Raw genomic sequence first — 20,208 nt, 5'->3', positions numbered from 1 at the left:
AGTAAGAAAAACGAAAAAAAATAATAAACAAAAGTCATTACTATTATTTTCTGTTAATAGATTAAACAACACGACTGCATGTTGTAAGTGAAATCACAATCACAAATAGATTAGGTTTAATTCACGCTTACACCTACATGCCCGTTCTTATCCAGCATGTTATTTGTGAGTTTCAGCTTTTCAAACGAGACCGTCTGCTTCTGCAGCTGGTCGCCAGTGAACGGGGAGTCAGGATGGACGTAAAACCTGGTGGGGAGAGGGGGGTCAGCCTTCCCCGCCACTAGCCAAGATGACCGGTGATAGGCGTATCGATAGCGCTTGTTGTCCACTGGGACGATGTCCATCAACACCATGTACTTCGTCTCCAGCTCTAGACCAGTGAACGACACCCGCAACGTCGGGAACATGCGTCTGGAACAGACAACACATTTACAATAAGATAATGTTATACATATTCACCCACTAGGACTGATTACAAATTGCTAAGGAATAAAATAAAACCAAATGTAACCAATAATGATAAAAACAATAATATTAATTAAAGTCCTATATCATGCCCCATGCCGAATCTACGTGGAGAGGGCAACACATGCAATGAGTTGAACCTGTTAAAATAGACGCGTATTTCATAAAGGGTTTATACTATGTGATAACGCTATTAAAATACCTAGTGAACATATTTTCTGCCGGAAGACTTTATTTTACAAAATGCAGAGGCGTAATCGTTCCGACAAACCGTTCATTTGTCAAACACAAGTTGCTGGTTTTAGAATGTGTAACATTCATGTCCTATACAATAGGTTTGTAGAGGTGTAATGTACCATAGGTTGTCGGTTCCACATCAGCCACTGAATATCAACGATGACACGCCATCTATTGATTAATTTCTCTGCATTGATTTATTTTTTTTATCTTAAACCAAAACCCTGAAAGCTACAAATTATCTTTGAAATGTATTTATTCCAGAAATTTCATAAAATATTGGTTTTTGTTATTGAATGGTATTAATAAATACCATTTACAATTCTGGTTTGTATCTAGTGTTAAATATGCGGTAGTAGTTTCTATAATAATGTACCATCGATTCTGAAATGTCGTTCAAGGAGATAATATCACTGTAATTTTCTTGCATTTTTCACCTTTTCCAAGTTCGTATTGTCAAATTATTCTCTGAATCATACTTAAATATCTTTTCCCTGTCAAACAGATAAATCAGTTTGCAACAAAAAATCATTCAAATCTCCAGAAAAATCCTAACAGCATATATCCACAACCATCTATCAATCAAAATGTTGCACTCGGTGTTTACTGCGAAAAGAGAGCCCGAAAATAATCACCCCGAGATTGAAAATCAAGTTCATATTACGATATCAAAAACCCAATAAATAATTCCAAGTATCTTGCCACGAGGCACACCCCTACATAGCGGAGGGGGTTAATACAGATCTCCCCAGCCCAACATGATTTCGTTCCACCCTCTTCCCAGATAAACAATGTGTTAGATAGACTAAATCATCTGGCACGTTGACGCCGAGATCTACCGCCCCGCAGGGTAAAACTTCCCAGAATGGGTGATACATATTTCTCAATGCACTTAACAGATCTTAATCAAGTAATCAAAGATCATCTCGCAGACAAGTGTGGGTAAAAGTCCATACTGCGATACATAATGGATATTACAACCTGCTGTGATATATGATGTTTTAGAGATACATTATATCAGAGCTTTATTTACCGCCTGTCGCCGCTCTGAGAAATGTATTTCAAAACCATGGAACGATTTAAAATACATATACAACTCTCGGTAGATTTATCCTACCGAAACGTATGATGTGCGATGTTGCTGCCGGACGTAACAACGTGTGAATTATAGCCACTTCTAAATGGTTTGTTTCAAGCCGAACGCTAACACGTCGAAATGATCTCATATATGTGTTCACAATATGGTAATGCTTTTATCTTGTTCTTCTAAAATATATGTTACAAAGAGATACAGTTTCTTTCTATACTTAACTATCTTCATCGATATATTAATGTGACTTTGGGTAGGCAACGGATAAAAGTATGGACTTATCCCACAGAAAATTAGAAATGAAATCTAAAACAGTGTATATAATTATTTTAACGTATCACGTTTAGACAATATGTGCTTCATGAGGACCACAGTTAATTTAAAATAATGTAACAACTTGTTTATCAGAGGAAATATGAATGCCATTTGATTGAATGTAGCTGTATTGAGACGTTTGTCGTGTGTTTTTATTCAAAATGATTTTATGTAATCTGTTAAGTCTACATTTAAAAGCATTGCAGAAGTGGTTCAAAATTAGTAGTAATATTGAATATCGGTGGTTCTGACACGCTGTGACATCGTACGTCCGAGCATTTCTTTCTGAACTGTACGTTTGTGTCTCGGGACGTGAAGTTAGGGAAGTTCATACAGAAACACACTGGGAAGTTCGCCGACAACTGACAGCAAATGAGGTTTGAAATCGATCTATTCTGCCTGTAATCGGCACATCTTTCGGTCATTACATCTTTGGCGTTTGAAGCATCCTTGTTCGTTTCCGTGTTGACGGAACAAATTCCGCATTTTAGATTGATCCTCGTCAGCGATGTAGTGATAAGCGAGCCATGGGCGGCAAGTTCTGATTTTAATTCAGTTGTAGTCAATTTATGGCAATGGAAAGGGCAGCCGCGCGCGTTACAGCCATGTCGGACCGGTGAAATCATAATGGTCTTTGTCATATCATAATAAAAGGATAACGAATGAGAGTGATAAAAGTACGATTACACACCAACATCAACAGCTTCCAAAGGAGAACGGTCGGCGAAGTCGTCATGGAGACGTGGCCCCATCAGGGCAGCCACGTTGGACGGTCCGGGAGGGACGATGGCACAAGTAGGCACAGCAATTTACACTTTGATATTGATTTTTACACTCGACAAAGACGCGACCCTCAAATTGATATAAGATTGCTGATAAAATTCTATATTCTCCGGATAATACATCCATTATCGGTTTGTTTGCAGGGACTTCCCAAATGCGACCCTATGACTATGCGGCTTATGGGGTACGATGCTATTTCGGCAAGAACTGCCAGAGAGATTTATACCATCAGCTTCCAGTGCCGGAAAACCCAATAATCGCAAACCATGCCACCACTGAAGCATCATGGGAAAAGAGAAAAACTCCGTTAGCTAGATCTACTTACATCAAGTTTTCAGCTGTCGAGTTTTTGTTAGCTGGATTAACGCTTAAAGATTGTTCAGAAGCAAATCATATTCCTGAAAATCAACGTAATTTATGTCCCGAGAGGTTTTAATTAGATTTTTGGAAGTATAATTACATGAAAAAATATATTAACATAAAACAGTTCAAGGTTCGGAGTTGGAGGAGTGAAGTGAGTGTGTGTGTGTGTGTGTGTGTGTGAGTGTGAGTGAGTGAGTGAGTGAGTGAGTGAGTGAGTGAGTGAGTGAGTGTGTGTGTGTTTGTTTGTTTGTTTGTTTACTGGTTAAAGCCTCGGGGGTGGTTGAGTAACTCACAAGGGGAGCTTTGAGCCCATTTTTCTTGTGACCATCCAAGATATAGCTGAAATATCACACTCACTCATTCACTCTTATGTTGTCACGTACCAACAACGAACTATTCTCTGAAGGCGTTTTTCTCACAAAAATTATAGAGACACCACCGAGAAAAAGAAAACTCTTGAATTTGAACAAAAATACATTTTAAGTTGTTAAAATGTTACCAGGCAGAACACAATCGCCAAAACACTGCAAGCGTATGACAATAAACACAAATATCATACCCCTATCAATTCTATCACCATTTCACGTTTGTTTCCCTTTAGCAACTATTGAACATAGGTGTATGTATATTTTCCTTTGCCTGCGATTTATTACAATTCATCTGAAGATGTAATAGTCTGAAATTAGTTTTCCCCCGTTTTGTCTACGCAGTTGGTGAACTAGCCGACGGTAGATTTATTCCCTTTAAGCATGTTAACAATACATGACTCAACTTGGAGGAACCTCGTCCCCGTGTTCAAGTACAGAGATGCGACATCGTAAGCCGTGATGTAACCTGTTCTGCTATAATGACTTCTACAGCGATTCACGTGCGTGTCTCACAAAAGCAGCACGCAGATCTGATCACCCTGTATCAGACCATCAATGATGATGCTTTAATAGTCACTCTCCTATTACAATCAAGTATCTGGTCACGTGATAACTACAACACCCCTATTGGAAGACTTGACCCCTGTTTTATGCAGTTCGCGGAATCACGTCGTTCAAATTTTGCTAATGTTCACCATCAAGAAAATAAAGCCGTCGATCTATTTACTCGGTCAGGATCAATAGGAAATTACCAGGGGTTGTTTCGGTGCTTCAGCCTACCCGTATTGAAAACAAAATTGAGCAGGAAACATAAAAAGAAACGGTAGAACTATCGCGATTTTTAAAGGAATCACTGATGTAACACTATACGTCTAATACCCGCAGATATGCGTCGTCCAATTATTTACTGTAATCATCTGAAAATTAAACTTTAATTGCGGAATCATTGGTTCGGCTCGCTCCCAACCACGCTGCTGGCTCGTCGAAAGTCGTCAACGAGAAGCGTAATAAACTAAGATTAATAGCCTCGACTCCGCGCAGCCCCATCCGTGGAAAGTAGGGTTAGGCAAGGGTGGCTTTTGAAACCCTGTCCGTTCACAAGGATCGTATACTGGCCTTGCGTGTAGGCTGGCTTTCAAGCCTGAAGATTTACGGTCTACCACTGTCTAATGACGCTCGTATTTTTTGCACCGCTTCGACGGGTAAAAATTAGTCGGAGGTCGAATTTCAAGGTGTAGATGTTGAAACATATCATTATTTGCCCAATCTAAGCCTTCAACCAACTTCAAAACTGAGCAATTTTCCGGCCGGTCTTCACAGGTGCAAGAACCATGGTTGGTGCTTAATTGTCACCGATGTTATCAGCCAGGGTTAAATGCAAGTTTACCAGGTAGAAGAGGTGCGTATGCCTATTTCACCTTGTGCTCGAGTCTAATATCATTTAAATAACACGTATTTCATAATAACACACCGCGCAAAGCCAGCCAGTTTGCCAGCATCGAGTGCCGTCTTTGACTCTACCCGTTAATATGAGGGAAAAGATTTGACATAGGATCAGGGTTCGCACATTCGGTAATCTCAGCTAAACCAGACCCCAGCGTTAAGGTATGGTTCGCATAAGCCAGGGGGTAGATCGAATTCCCCCTCACCTGTCCCTGGGCAGGCTGTTGTCTGTTCTGAGGGGTATAAGGTCTCTGATAAACGCCTTCCCCTGCCCCAGACCCCGAGAACGACATCATCCATCTAACATGACTCTGACCCCTGGGACTCCACCCGCTAAATCTTTCCTCTTGGTGAATTTATACTGTATCTTTAAAATTAAATTAGAAATTGAAACTACGTGCCAGCTCATTGAAAACACGCTACACCACCATTATCACCCTTTCTTCGTGGAATAATGTTATCTTGGATGTGTATATGGTTTGGCAGGTCGAAGATTAAAAATTGATAACATCTCTTGAATTATCAAATTACATATGCGAATATTCAGTGTGCGGAAGACAAAACTACCACAGCTATCGTCTTGGCTGAATCAGATCTGAGAATTTACAACCGGGACACGTGTTAAATGGTCATGATTTCGGGTGTAGTTTTTAACGGAGCAACATAAACAAACCAGTGATTTTATATTTGGAAAAAAATACTGAATTTCCCCCATTTTCCAGACTAATCATTCCTCACGAGCGGAATCAAGGACCTGTCATCGGACGTTTTAAACGGCGTGTGTTTATGTGTATATCTATCGTTAAAAAGCTGTCTAAATGATGTTAACCTTATCTGTACATTGAGCTCTTCATAAACAGATAACCTCAAGCAGCCTGACATCCAAACATCCTGTCTACACTCAGCTGATGCTGTCATTACATACACGGTATATCAGTCTCACAAAGGATGGGGCGTGATAGGAAGGGCGAGGTGAGACCAGAGTGGTTGCAACAAAGCCCGGGAGGGTGCGGCGGTGATGGGTGGGGCGGTGCAAGGGTTAAGGTCAAACGCTGGGAAGAAGTGTTAGATATGGAATGCAGTGGATGTGGTTAGGTCTGTAGTGTGGACAAAAGATGCCTAACCAAACGCTTAGTCAATGTAAATATAATTTTGATAGTAACAAATAAATCCATTTAAATGGAAAAGGAGCCATAGTGATATTGGAGATTCAGGAACCAGAACCTGAGGAAATCTAGACTTGCTTCATTTAGGACTTTAGCATTGCAGGGAGGGCAAGGCAGTAGGGAAAATAATGTGGTTCAGGGACTGTGAGACTGACTAAAAGGATGCCTTACGACAGGGACATGGATGAGGTTGGTTGGATAAAGTGAGGTTCGACCTAGACAGACTCGTATTGTGAGGTTGGGGTGAGGTTAAAGGCAAGGTGAGGTGGAACGTAGTGTGACGTCTGGCTGTGTGGATATGAATGGGGAGGATGGAATCAAGTGCTGATGTTAGGGGGTTGAAACCTAAGATCTGCTCCCCATTTAACAAGGGTTGCGCAATCGTATAGGGGGGGGGGGGTGGAGTTTGCTGTGCAGAGTTACTTCCCTTTGGTTTTCTAGAGAACTATTATTGTCTGTTCAGATTAAAGATTCGACCTGAGTGGTAAACGTCGGAATCAGCTCGTCTCACACCAAGCTGACATGTCATGCAGCAGCAGTAAAACCGTTGCACCACTGTACCGATATTCACATTAAGTGTTTAATTTACAATGGTGCACACGAGGGGAGAATGTGATCTCTCTGAAAGCGGAGAAAACAATACGTGTGGTTCCATTTATTTATTCTGTTCCTACTAACCTTTTCATTTTATCAATTAACTTCATAACTATGAGTGAGTGAGTTAAATTTTATGCCGCTTTAAGCACCATACAGTTTGGGGACACCAAACAAAGGCTTCACATATTGCACCCATGTGGGGCCTTCGGCGTGACGAGCGAAAGCTTTAACCAGTAAGCTACCCCACCGCCCATCTAGATAACTATGGAACGTTCTAAACTGTTCATTGCCATGAATATGACCATGCCTCCACAACCCTGTACACTTGTTCGCCGAGGAAAACGGAAACTATATATACTCCACAAGTTGCTGTTTAATGTCTACGACAATCAAATTAGTAGAGCAACGAGGCGGTTAATGCATGTCGGTGTCAGACAGAGTGGAGGGGGAGTTGAGGTGGGGGTAGGCTGCACAGTCGACACTTTAATACGATGATCTGACATGGAACATTTCACTTGTGTACACAATCATAGGATATATCGTTAGGGTTACCATGTGGTGAACGGTGTATAGCCTAGGAGATAAGATAGCGTCGGACCCCTCTCCACCATCATGGGTGCGTCAAGGTTCTCGCTTCGGCTCGCAACTCTCTGTGCCGGGAAACGTCACTGCAGTCATATGTTACTAACTGTATGTGTACAACTTATTCAACAGCACTCCATTCGAAAACATAATATAAAATTAGATTATGTCTCTGTTTTTATTGGCTAGAGTCAATGTGGTAATTTTTGACCGTTGCCGAATTCCGATGTAGGTCGACATATTGTACTTAGTGACTCCACCATCAGAGCCATCTGAAGCTGTTAGGCTGACATATGCTGCTCAAAAGAAGTTAAGGATCACCCGGTTCTTTCACATGACGTTTATGACGTGGAAGATTCGGGTGTTCCTTATCTTTCTTTGAGTAATTCCAAGACAGATTAACTACGTTCCTGAACATTCTTTGAGAAATTCCAGTTTACAGTTTACTTTTGTATTTTGAAAGATCTGGGTGTCCTGTACGTTACGTTTGGTAGCTCCACGACAAACTAACTATTGATTTTGAGTAGTTCCACAACATATTTACTATAGTATAATGATGATGATAATAACGTATTTTAGGTAACGTACATGATGCAATTTGACTTTGCGACAGTGAGGATTTCGAAATATTTTAATCAGTTACGCCTAACCTTTGTCTCTTGATCAGTAATAAGTAATCAGTAATGGAATAAATGAATGCAAATAAGCTTTCTAAAAGCGTTGCTGAAATGGTATGCCTGAGATATACGTTTAGCTTTCTATCTTTCTGGTTAGCGATTCCTGTGTTAATACACTGTTACACAAGTGAACTGTTACGCATTGCCTAACGTCTTACCCGCGTTCGTAATATTTCAAACATAAATAGGGGGTAGATGCCCATGTCACACAGCTACGTATATATCAGGGATGTTAGACGATCAATGTAGACCATATACAGCTGCGACTCTGTTGTAACCCTGTTGTAGCACTGTCGCTATCTCTGGAGAAGACAAGGAAGGTAAGCGTGAACCTAGACAAACGCTTAGTCTCTAAATATATATAATTTTGATTGTAACAAAAAAAAACTATTTAAATTGAAAAAGAGCCCCAGGGAGACCCTAGACTTGCTTCATTTAGAGCTTTAGCATTGCAGGGAGGGCTAGACTGTAGGGAAAGTAATGTGGTTCAGGGACTGTGAGACAGACCAGCGTGAACCTGAAGACGTACGTTGGATGGTCCTTCTAGCAGATTAAGTATATCTGGGACAGCCCCCAGTCCCTACTCAACCCTCATCTCTCGCTTAACCTTTCCTCCTTCGTTACCCTAGTCTATATCACGAATCTTCCTACAACTCTCTGAATTCTGATACCTTTTAATTAAATGGCGTCAAACAATTACTCGTCGCTATCCTCCTCAGATTAAAGGCGTCTTGCTGTAATGGTGGGCTAAATGGACCCAGTGGTGGCCTTTCCCTGCCTCGTCTCCCCTAGGGAACCTCTACCCACATCCCAAACACATTGCCCACGGGGTGAGTTATGGCTTCATGACCCCTACTGAAGTCCAAACCATGGCGCCATCTTGAGGCATTATGACCGAGGATCTACCCTTCTTCGTCGTTAACGACCAGAGATATGGATGTTAATTAATGACAGGGCAGGTCATCGTAGAGGCCTGTTGGGTTTACACATGCTAATGTCTTGCTACGCATGCTCAAACGCGCGTGCTTCCACTTAGGTGACAAAATGGCGACTAGTTGTCGTCTGCTCTCCTGGATGTCTCCTCTTTACGACTTCACGGGAATTTAACGAAGGCTGTTAACTACTCTCGGACGTGGGTTTGAAAGAAATACAGATAGTGATAACCTACGACTGATTGTCTATGGGAAAACATAGATTCGTCACCTAATGAAGCGAGTCCTCAGGAAAACATGATAATGTCTCTGTTGCCTCCTCGTGGGCTGGAGATAATGTTGTGTGACTCTTCACATTAAGATTGTCCTGGCTCCCTTTACCCTGCATCTTTGTTGATAAACGGGGTAATTGTCATCCAAGCCCGCTATCACCCACCCTGCTATCATGGAGTTGTACAAAGGCTAACAAACGACCATTCGTTAAAGTTTGTTTTCATTTCACGATTAAGATAATTACCTTTCACACGAGATATACAAGTTTACTAACCCTTTAAAGATTTAATATAAAAATTCTTGTTCCAATATTGAGTCAGAGTGAAAGGATCCAGCAACTGAAGAAATTAAATGATACAGATCACAAATCATCCTTGCAAGATAGCCTGTTCAGTGAAATACATACATTCTGTTAGTGATCGGATGCCGTTTAACACGACGTTCAACTGAACATTGTTAACGCTCAGTCTCTGAATATATATAATTTTGATTGTAACAAACAAGCCCATTTAAACTGAAAAGAGCCCCAAGGAGACCAGAGATTGAACCTGAGGAAATCTAGACTTGCTTCATTTAGGGCTTTAGCATTGCAGGCAGGGCTAGGTTGTAGTGGAAATAATAAGGTTCAAGGACTGTGAGACAGACTACGTATACTGAACATGGCGACGAGTTTTGAGTGAGTTGACATTGATAATTCTATGTTTCTGTTTATGTAATTGTAAAACTATTACAAACATTTAACCAGTATCTTCCCAATTATTTTATTTACAATATAACCCCGCTAATCAAGACGATGGAACCCTGTTAATTCGAACTGATTCATTAAAACATCCACAGTTGCAATGTTCCTGTTTAATGAAATACGTTTACGGAACAATGGATTTACCATTCAGAGGCTCCAAACCGAAAGTAGAGTTTCCAGATTAACCAATCCGGATTAGTCATGTGTCACTGTGTTATGAACGTAATTCTCAGATGATATATTCTGACAATAATCACTGTTTGACGGCGGAAATAAAATGCAGTGAAGAATCAAACAAAGAGTTTTGAGTTACCGGAAACAATTTTTCTCTCCAGATGCCCCCGCTAAACTCTTCATGCCGTTTAACTGTGGTTTAAAACATTTTTGCAGGCATTAAACGTGTGAACTCGGAGTCCGTTAAGAAAATTCAAACAATGGAAAAAATGGAAAGACACGGTGTAATTGAGCAAAACGAAACTGAAATCAACCTCTCCAATCGATGAAATGAGTAATCAACTTGAAACTTTTTGTTCAGATCGAAAAAGACAAAATTGGGTGTTATTTTTTCAAATGAATTTTAATTGTAGTTGGACTTGTTTTCAGAGCACGTAATACCATATCACACTTCACTAACCTCTCCCCAAGAGTGCCTGTTTCCCGACCACGCTTTAACCGAGCCATTGTTTCATTTCTAATTAAAAGTACTGTATTATCATCAGTTATTAATATTATTATGGTCAAAGAATTAACGACATGTGAGCAAGGCAGAGTTCCAGTTGTAGTCAGACGTCGCCTCTGCACGACAACGTAATGACTATAGAGGGCTGTTATTCACTGAAATTTACATATCATTTAACGCAATTCTCGTGACGACTAATGGATTAAAGTGAGCAGAAACTCGCAATTTTTAAATCAGCGCTGGTGAAAGCTATAGTTAGTGCTATCACATCCGCGCCTTCTCCGCGCCAGATCTCAGGAAAATTACACGTCTATTCCAAGACCTTCTCGATCACAGTTCTAAACTAATGGGCCTTGCCTCTGCCTTGCTTTAGGCAACATGTACCATCTTGGAATTAACTTAAGAGATTTGTTTATGTTTCACGTGTTAAAGGTCCTTAAGACTCCCGATATCTGGGAGGGACATTTATCACAAGTATGATGATGCCAGTGTTACCACCACCACTATTATATAGCGCCCCATGATTTTGACCCTCGTTCAAGCCTAAACAGTCTTTCGCCAAACGGCTAATCCATGACCGTAGCTTGGGTTAATTACGCTTTTAACTCCGTTCATTTGTTACCGTTGATGACGTTGCAACAAAGGCTTCAGGACAACGACGACACATGGGGTCGCACACGTTATCTGTTAGTTCAATGGTTTCATTTTCTATTTGTTTTCTCTTCACACGTTTCAGATACTAACACGCTGTGAAACCCTTCGTCGTTTGCTCTGCCGTTTAACCGGGGTGAAAATTGGTGTTTGTTTTGAAAGCTTACATCCAAATGATGTCCCTGCTGGGAGCTTAGACTAACACACGTCATCGGTGACACACAACACACGTCAATGTGTGTCACTCCAGTACCACCGAGTTAGACCATCAGGAAAATTACCTGTCATCGTGGACAAAGACAGGTTAGAGTGAGAAAATAGTCGTTAACAGGGGCTAGTTAGACAGACACCCCTTAAACTATTGTCAATGACCCCAGGGGACAAACCCCGACCCCCAAACCTCTCCTCCGTCCAGATCGCCGGGAGGGAAAGTCCGGTTAAATATGCCCGACCCCAACAGCTTGGGTCAGTTATTGTCTTTATGCGCAGTCCTTGCCAGGCATCGGCTGTGCAGACTTTCTCAAGTGGACGATTGTTTCAATTTGTTCAGCTCAAGACTAATTCAGTCATTAGATCGAAAGTCAGTAAGTGTTGTCCCCAGAGGCCCCGCTTCACAATGTGCCTGGGCTATCATTTGCTGGTTAGAAGCTCAGCGGGATTCGCCACTTGATGGTCGATTCGATAACGCGGCGTGCGAATAAATATACAAACGCTGTGAGCGGTAATTTGTTTACAAACGTAATTAAACTGTTAATATTCCGCATTATTTCGTCATCAAAATTCCATAGATGCTGTGTTTATTTAGCTTCGGTAATATCACACTATTTGATAGCATCCACATTGCTGGGAAATTCTAGCATGGCATAAAGTCGTGTCGGGGAAGTCGTAATTATGTACACGTCGCCAGCCGTTCTCGTAATATTATCAAGCCGATATAGATTAGGACATCAATTTGTCTGGAGGCAACTTTTTGCCTGTTAGTTGTAGAGCCGTACAGGGATCTACTGTACTCGCCGTGTCAAGTATTCCCCAGCTGATATGACTGTACATAACGTGTCTGTTTACAGGACCATTGTGTCTTTGTTACTGTGTGGAGGCGAGAGTTTATATATAAGTCAGGGAAAATAAACTTTTTTATTGGCACACAACTGGTTAGTTGAGAGGAATTGGAACATAATGGGTCACTGTTTCCTGCGCTGATATAAATATGCTGATTTTCATCTTCTGAGGGAGATTGTGTTTCTCTGGTGGCGTTTCAATATGCTGTGTATATGTCAATACAGTGTCTCATTATTGCAAATACGCGTAAGTGAACAACTTTGTTTATTTAATCTAAATATCTATTTAATCCTAGAAATCTCTGAGTCCTGCTGATGAGGTAGAAAGCAGTAACCACTACACCTCGCATAGACAGCATTGCAAATATTCCGAGTCTACATAATAGTTCCACAATGGTAATGCCAAATGATACTCTCTCTCTCTCTCTCTCTCTCTCTCTCTCTCTCTCTCTCTCTCTCTCTCTCTCTCTCTCTCTCTCTCTCTCTCTCTCTCTCTCTCTCTCTCTCTCTCTCTCTCTCTCTCTCTCTCTCTCTCTCTCTCTCGCATGTAGATCACCACCCCAATGAGTATTTCCCCTTCTTTTTTCCTCATCCCCATTTCCTTTCCTCATCCCCACCCTCCTTTTCCCCTACTCCCCATCCTCTGTGGAAGCTCCATCACTGGTAAACATCGACACATGCATATAGTACTTGCTGAGTACTCTTTGGGAGGGCTAACAAGAATTAATCCAAAATGGCCCATATAAAGATGGCTACTCAGTGACGAGCTGTGGTCAGCTGATTTACTGCCAGGGCATAAAGTGACCAGTGCCTCGAGCAGGTCATCGCATAGATCCTAGTGACCATTCATCGGTAACAAGTACTCTTCCTGAGATAAACACGCCATATTGTATTTCACAATTTAACCATCCCATAATCTGTCAGCATTAAATGCAAGATGTCGTAGGGAGATTATGAGGGTGAAAAAGTTCGGATTTCTTTTTAACACAAAAGGCGATGATGTGCCCCATTCAAGGATACTCTTCTGTTCTTCTGTACACACTTAACAATAAAATGGTCAATTAAACTATGATGTTTCACCCGTAATGTCAACTACCAGTGTAAATGTCCCAGCGCCAGTTAACCCAGGATCTGTGAAACTTAGAATGACGCAAATTGGGGATGCTTAATTCTCCAAAATCTCATCCCCGTATAAGGATTCCAAGCGAATATCTTGTCTGCATAAATGCACCGGATCACCTCAAGCACGGTCATAATTTATTGGTCATCCGAGAGTTTAATGTGAGGATTCAAACACGAGATACATTCAGAGAGGGCTAAACGTTCTGTTAACCCACAATCCGAGAAAACTACACCGTGACAACGCCTTCACCATTGTCGCTCGGGATTACCGCGTTCACGGTGTTACTGATGCCGGCTTACAGCCGGGATAGACATGGTGTACATATTGTTCTTGTTGTTAGGTATTGTCCGGCGAAGATATAACTGACAAACGATAGTGAGGAATTACGACTGAGTTTTCAACAGTTAACAAACAGTAAAGTGGCTATTTGAAGGAAAAATGTATATTGTCAAATAAATATCTGATTTAATGGTGATATTCTGTTCGTGTGCCATTTTGTTCATATTTCACAAAGGTGAGTAATTTATCATTCATCACTCACTCACTGACAGTGACAGTGACTCTTTCAGCGAGGGATGGGGCCTTGCAGTGTGCGCATATGTGAACGATCAAACGGTTCTCTGTACAGAAAGACGCTCTGGCTTCAGAATACTTTTTAAAGTAATAAAATGGATATTTTACCATTATCATTCGTACAAACATCAGATTCTGTTCATTACATGGGATATTCCATCTATTCGAAAACCACAATATGTGACATATTTTCTTCCAACATTTTATCCCCGTAATTCTCAACATCTTTGAATGATTTCATTCGTGAACCGATTAAGTCTTGATATTTCTACTTTTCATACAACTCACATTTGCAACGCTGACTATATATCTTCAAAATATCTTGATATACTGTTTTTTCTTCTGATGATCCATCGGTGATATCATTCAGTCAGTCTGATGATCCATCTTTGCAACCACATGCGTGATATGTTTGGAATAAGCTAAAATCGACATAAACGCCAACTCACTCACCCATACTTCATTGCTGACTTTGTTTTGAGCAGTATTCCGTATTTTGTGACTATCGTATATGTGTTGATTGATCGGCATTCTAGAAGATGGTGAGTCAAAAATGAAAAACCGTTTTACATCGAAACGGCTGCTCTGTCCAATAAACAAGAACTTGTCATCCATAAAGTTGTAGGTTCATTTTTATAGTGTATCTGGTCGGGTGTGTGTGCATGTGACGTTGACTAGTTAAGGTTAGCGACCTTAGAACAGCGAGGAAGAATAACAATATAAGGATGAACAACTGTATTACAGTGACAGCGACGTTTCGGGGTAGGTTCTAACACCATTTTCAAGCAAGTGATTTCAACCACATATTGTTATCCTTCCTTTGTTATCCTTCCTTTGTGCTCCAACGTTTAAATGGCCCTCAAAGAAGTTGTAGAACAGTTGCCTACCTTCCGCTCTTTGTGATTATCATCTCAGTGCCGAGTTCGTGGAACTTGTCCCAGAGTTCCTTGGTCTCCAGTCTACAGTGGACGTTCTCAAGTTCCTTGCTGCCGGTAGATGTCATGGTGGTCTTCTCCACCTTCTCCTTCTTGATGACCTTGATGTCCGGCGGAGGAGATGCTCGAACATCGTTGGACTCGACCAGACGTTCTGGACCTAGAGATGGACATGTTATATATGCATAGATATATTGCATCACAGAGACACATGTAGACAATCATATGTACTGAGACACATACAGGAGCACGTGTATAATCATATACACTGTGACATGCGCAAACATATACACAGACACATGCACAAACATGTATACAGACACATGTACAGAAAGACACATGCACTGACTGACTGACTGACTGAGTTTGGTTTTACGCCGCTTTTAGCAATATTCCAGCAACATCACGGCGGGGGACACCAGAAATGGGCTTCACACATTGTGCCCATGTGGGGATTCGAACCCGGGTCTTCGGCGTGACGAGCCAACGCTTTAACCATTAGGCTACCCCACCGCCCCGACACATGCACAATTCTATACACAGATGCATGCACAAACATACATGCAGACACATTTACAAACACATACAGAAATACATGCACAAACCTATACAGAGATACATGGACAAACCTATACAGAGATACATGCACAAACAGACACACGCACAAACACACACACATGCACAAACATACAGACACACGCACAAACACACATGCACAAACATACAGACACATGCTCAAATATACACAGACATGCACAAACATACAGACACATGCTCAAATATACACAGACATGCACAAACATACAGACACATGCTCAAATATACACAGACAGACACACAAATATACAGACACATGCTCAAATATACACAGACATGCACAAACATACAGACACATGCTCAAATATACACAGACATGCACAAACATACAGACACATGCTCAAATATACACAGACATGCACAGACATGCACACAGAAACAAACGTACAGACACATGCTCAAATATACACAGACATGCACAAACATACAGACACACACATGCACAAACATGCAGACAAATATACACAGACATGCACAAACATACAGACACATGCTCAAATATACACAGACATGCACAAACATGCAGACACATGCTCAAATATACACAGACATGCACAAACATACAGACACATGCTCAAATATACACAGACATGCACAAACATACAGACACATGCTCAAATATACACAGACATGCACAAACATACACACACATGCACAAACATGCAGACACATGCTCAAATATACACAGACATGCACAAACATACAGACACATGCTCAAATATACACAGACATGCACAAACATACACACAAACACACACACATGCACGCAGACACATGCACAAACATATATAGACACATACAGGATCATATTTACAAAGACTCATCAAATCAATTGCATAGAGGCAATTAAATACTCTCTCTTACACACACAGGCATACATGCAGTAAATACAACCGTATACACATGACTAGTCTGTCTCACAGTCCCTGAACCACATTATTTTCCCAACTGCCAAGCTCTCTCTGCAGTGCTAAAGCCCTAAATAAAGCAAGTCTAGATTTCCTCAGGTTCTGAATCTCTGGTCTCCCTGGGGCTCCTTTTCAATTTAAATGGGTTTGTTTGTTACTATCAAAATTATATATATTCAGAGACTAAGCATTAGCCTAATACATGACTGTAACACACATTTATGTGCACAGAAACATCCTCACATTCTTCTATACAGACATATAACTTACTATGCGCAGAAACAATGATGTACATACGATGGGGTGCACCATGTTTGCTTAAACGTTACTGTTTGCAAATAACGTGAACACCCTTTTTACCACACAATTGTTCAAGCCTTTTTAAACCTTTTTTCTAAGACCAAATCCAAGGATTCTTAAACAATATGAAGTCCACAAATGTGTGTGGGGTTACTTAACTTAAGCTTGGCGTTTGTAAGTCACCTTCCTCCCGGGAAGCACAAAACTTTTCAGATTAACAGAGAGTCGACGAATTTCTTATCTGAAAATATCATGCTCTCCTCAAATTTTCCTCTGATTATATATTTGGAACTGAGCTTGCTAGACTTAGCTATAATCCAGGTTTGGGTTTCATGAAATTCATATGTCCAGTCAAAGTGCAGAACTGCACGCCTTAATCTCATCTTGACTTGACAACGATGGGGGTATTGAGGGTATCAACCACTACATTACTATTGTTTAGGAACTGACCACTGCATCGTCATTCTCATTCCTGTAGTTGCTATGGAGAAACAAGGTGGAGGACAGAAATGGGAATATCCCGCAGAGATATCTTATGATACTGACAAACTATATCATATCAAATTATAATATGATACAAAATGTATATTTTAGAACGGATTTATTAAAAGGATCATGTGAAATAAAAAGAGATGTTTTTCATTTCTTAGGTTGGAATGTTATAATTACATTTGGTTGGTATATTATCAAGAAGGAAATATTTTACCACTATGGTAATATCATTACATTTTTATCTATTTTCATGTCACGTAATTACTTGAATAAACCATGACGTTTATGGAAAGTGTGTTTACGGCTACATGTTTACAACCAAACTCATAATGATAACTTTAAGTTCCATGAATAAATACTTTTATCTTCCATCAGTCTTGACTTCAAGAAGCTTACTCCCTAACCCTTCCATTCGTTTTTCGTTGTGAGGAATTTGTAGCGAAGCATGTGTATATATGTTTTATTGCTATAAATATCTTAAAGCCGTCAGTGAAGTGTTCGGGGGAAAACATTTTTGTACATAAGACATTATATTTTACAGCAATAATTATAAAAAAAATGCTGGAATTAACTGGGCAGAATATATCACGATTTGTATTCAATAAAGAAATCAGAAAGTAATCTTTATAATTGTATAATCTCTTGATATTATTTCTTTATAAAAGACATCCCGGTTGTCTTTTCCGAATATAGTGTGAGCACAGTCATTTAAAAACTGTGCAATATAATCAGAGGCAAGTTGTTAATGTATGTATGTTAGTACTGAGATGAATTAGATGAAACATGTTATACACCAGTATTGATGGTATTTCATCTTAATGCATTAACAGTTAAAAGCGCCTATTTTTCTAAACACTGATTCGGTATGCAATTTTACAAGATCGTAACATATTTCAATTTTCATCAAAACATATCCTGTTTTATTAGCTTGTTAGAAACGTATTTGCGATATGTAATCATAAATTAAATATTGAATGTCAAAGCCAGAAAATAACCAGTCTCAATTTTCCGCCGTAGAAGATGGCATTGTGCGTTCAAGGTGAAATAGTTGTAAAATATTTATGAATGGGTCAGCGACAATCAGTGAGGACCTGGCAATCACCTGGCAATTCAGTAAGCCTGTGCTATCCAACCGGCTGCACCTCGTGCAGTGATAACATTACTTTAAAGTATCTCCTTTTCTATATATTCTATCGTTTCTATTTTGAAAGGATAATATCGTTACACAGCTTTCTTTAAAAATATACCAAACCATTCTCCAAACACCCATTACGACCGATACACTTCGGTAAACAGCAGGGGTGTGATAAGGAGAGAAAAAACTGGGGTTTAAAACAAGCCAAAAAATGAAAAGAAACTTGAAACACGAGCTTGGCAGCGGGTTAACAATCCGCCGACTGTATCATCCGACGCCATGTATAACAAATTTGGCAAGTGAGACAATCATAATATTTGCCTTCAAGGAAATGCGTTTCATTTTACGCTAATTCCTAACACTCGCAGAATATTGCCTTGTGTAAATATAGACTAAAAGTTGGGATTGTGTAGGAAATAGATACATATATTAAATGTATTTAATACTTTCTTTTGATATTTATTCTTGGCGTGTTTGGTTTTGACATGCATGTAAAATGAATTGCTGACGATATAATGAATCGTGCGTGCATTAGTTGTTGTGTGTATAGTATCTGAATAGTAAAATCCACGAATATGCATTACAACGCTTAACATTGAAACAGGACATCAACATATCTTATTGATAGATAATACTAAACAACAACATGAGAAAATCAGCCACACAATTTTGTATTAGAATAATATTTTTTGTGCGATTTTTCTTTCCTGGAATTGATGAATTAAAATTGGTTATTTATTTGGTACATAGTCTCAAAACTATACACTTGACTTATGACTGTAAATGTTGTTCGTTTTCACCTAAAAAATATAAACATGGCCATAACATGTTTGTATATACTTAGATCTATCAACCTGATAATCTAAGCACTCGCCATTTTATATACATGTTAGATGGTTCATTTTTGGCGGTTTGTTTTTAATGCACATATATGGTAGTAATGTTGAGAGGGACTGTAACGCATAATTTAAGAGAACGGAAAGTGAAATTAATAAACGTACCTAATGGTGAAATTTGAACCTTGCTTTCAGGAATAACTTTATCAGTGTCGTCTGCTTCCGTGGAGCCGATGATAGCTGCTATAGAAAACGCCGTGGCTTTAGACGATAGTTGTGGCTTAACACTTGGGGGAGAATGCGGCAGCGCATCTTTCTGTCTGTCCATACTTTCAGGTGTCCGTGGATTTTCTGAGACACTCATTCTCACACGGTCGTGCTTTTTACAATCAGACTGCAGAGCATGAGGAGTCGGGTTTCGTCTAGCAGACGACACTTGTGTCTGACAACGCAAAAGGCAAGCTGTTCAAACGCGAGGTTCGTCTCTTCAGACAAGACACTGACAATTCGTCCCACAGTGGTAATGAAGGTGCCAAAATGTGCACTCCCAATGGCATTCGGAATACACTCGGAACTGTAAAATCGAACCATGTATATCTCCTACTGTTATCCTGTCAAGTATGGCACCGACAGCTTAAGTAAGCCTCGTTGTGATTGGTTCGCCCGGCCAATCCCTTCGCCAACCATAAAGCACTTGAGGGAGGGCCTGAAAGCAAACAGTTGTATTGGGTAGCTATTAATTGGCGGACAGAACAGCAAGATTTTCAACACTTAGTGTAGTTGTAACTACCCCAGGCAACCCTGGGGAGGAGACGGGGGAGGTTTGTGGTCTTTAAAACTGGCTGTTTGATTTGAAACAGATCAGTGAGATCTCCCAACACTAGTCTG

The 20,208-nt window shown here is 40.2% G+C and overlaps 1 protein-coding gene across 2 annotated transcripts in view; it reads right to left on the bottom strand.

The window, feature by feature from the left end:
- Positions 1-19,900, bottom strand: part of LOC124259434 (T-box transcription factor TBX20-like) — a 28,634-nt gene extending 8,734 nt beyond the window's left edge. The window contains exons 1-3 of one of the 2 annotated variants that reach the window (XM_046693575.1): positions 19,486-19,900; positions 15,005-15,206; positions 132-411 (exon numbers count right to left, since the gene is read on the bottom strand). In XM_046693575.1, coding sequence (XP_046549531.1) covers positions 132-411; positions 15,005-15,206; positions 19,486-19,684 — 681 coding nt within the window. In that variant the 5' untranslated portion in view covers positions 19,685-19,900. The remainder of the gene's footprint in view (positions 1-131; positions 412-15,004; positions 15,207-19,485) is intronic. The other variant, XM_046693576.1, reaches the window with a different exon arrangement.
- Between the last annotated feature and the right edge of the window lie 308 nt (positions 19,901-20,208).

The sequence above is a fragment of the Haliotis rubra genome, unplaced genomic scaffold (genome assembly GCF_003918875.1).
Source record: "Haliotis rubra isolate DU_JTF1 unplaced genomic scaffold, ASM391887v1 Scf72, whole genome shotgun sequence".
Classification (NCBI taxonomy): domain Eukaryota; kingdom Metazoa; phylum Mollusca; class Gastropoda; order Lepetellida; family Haliotidae; genus Haliotis; species Haliotis rubra.
This window is presented reverse-complemented; position numbering and strand designations above follow the sequence as displayed.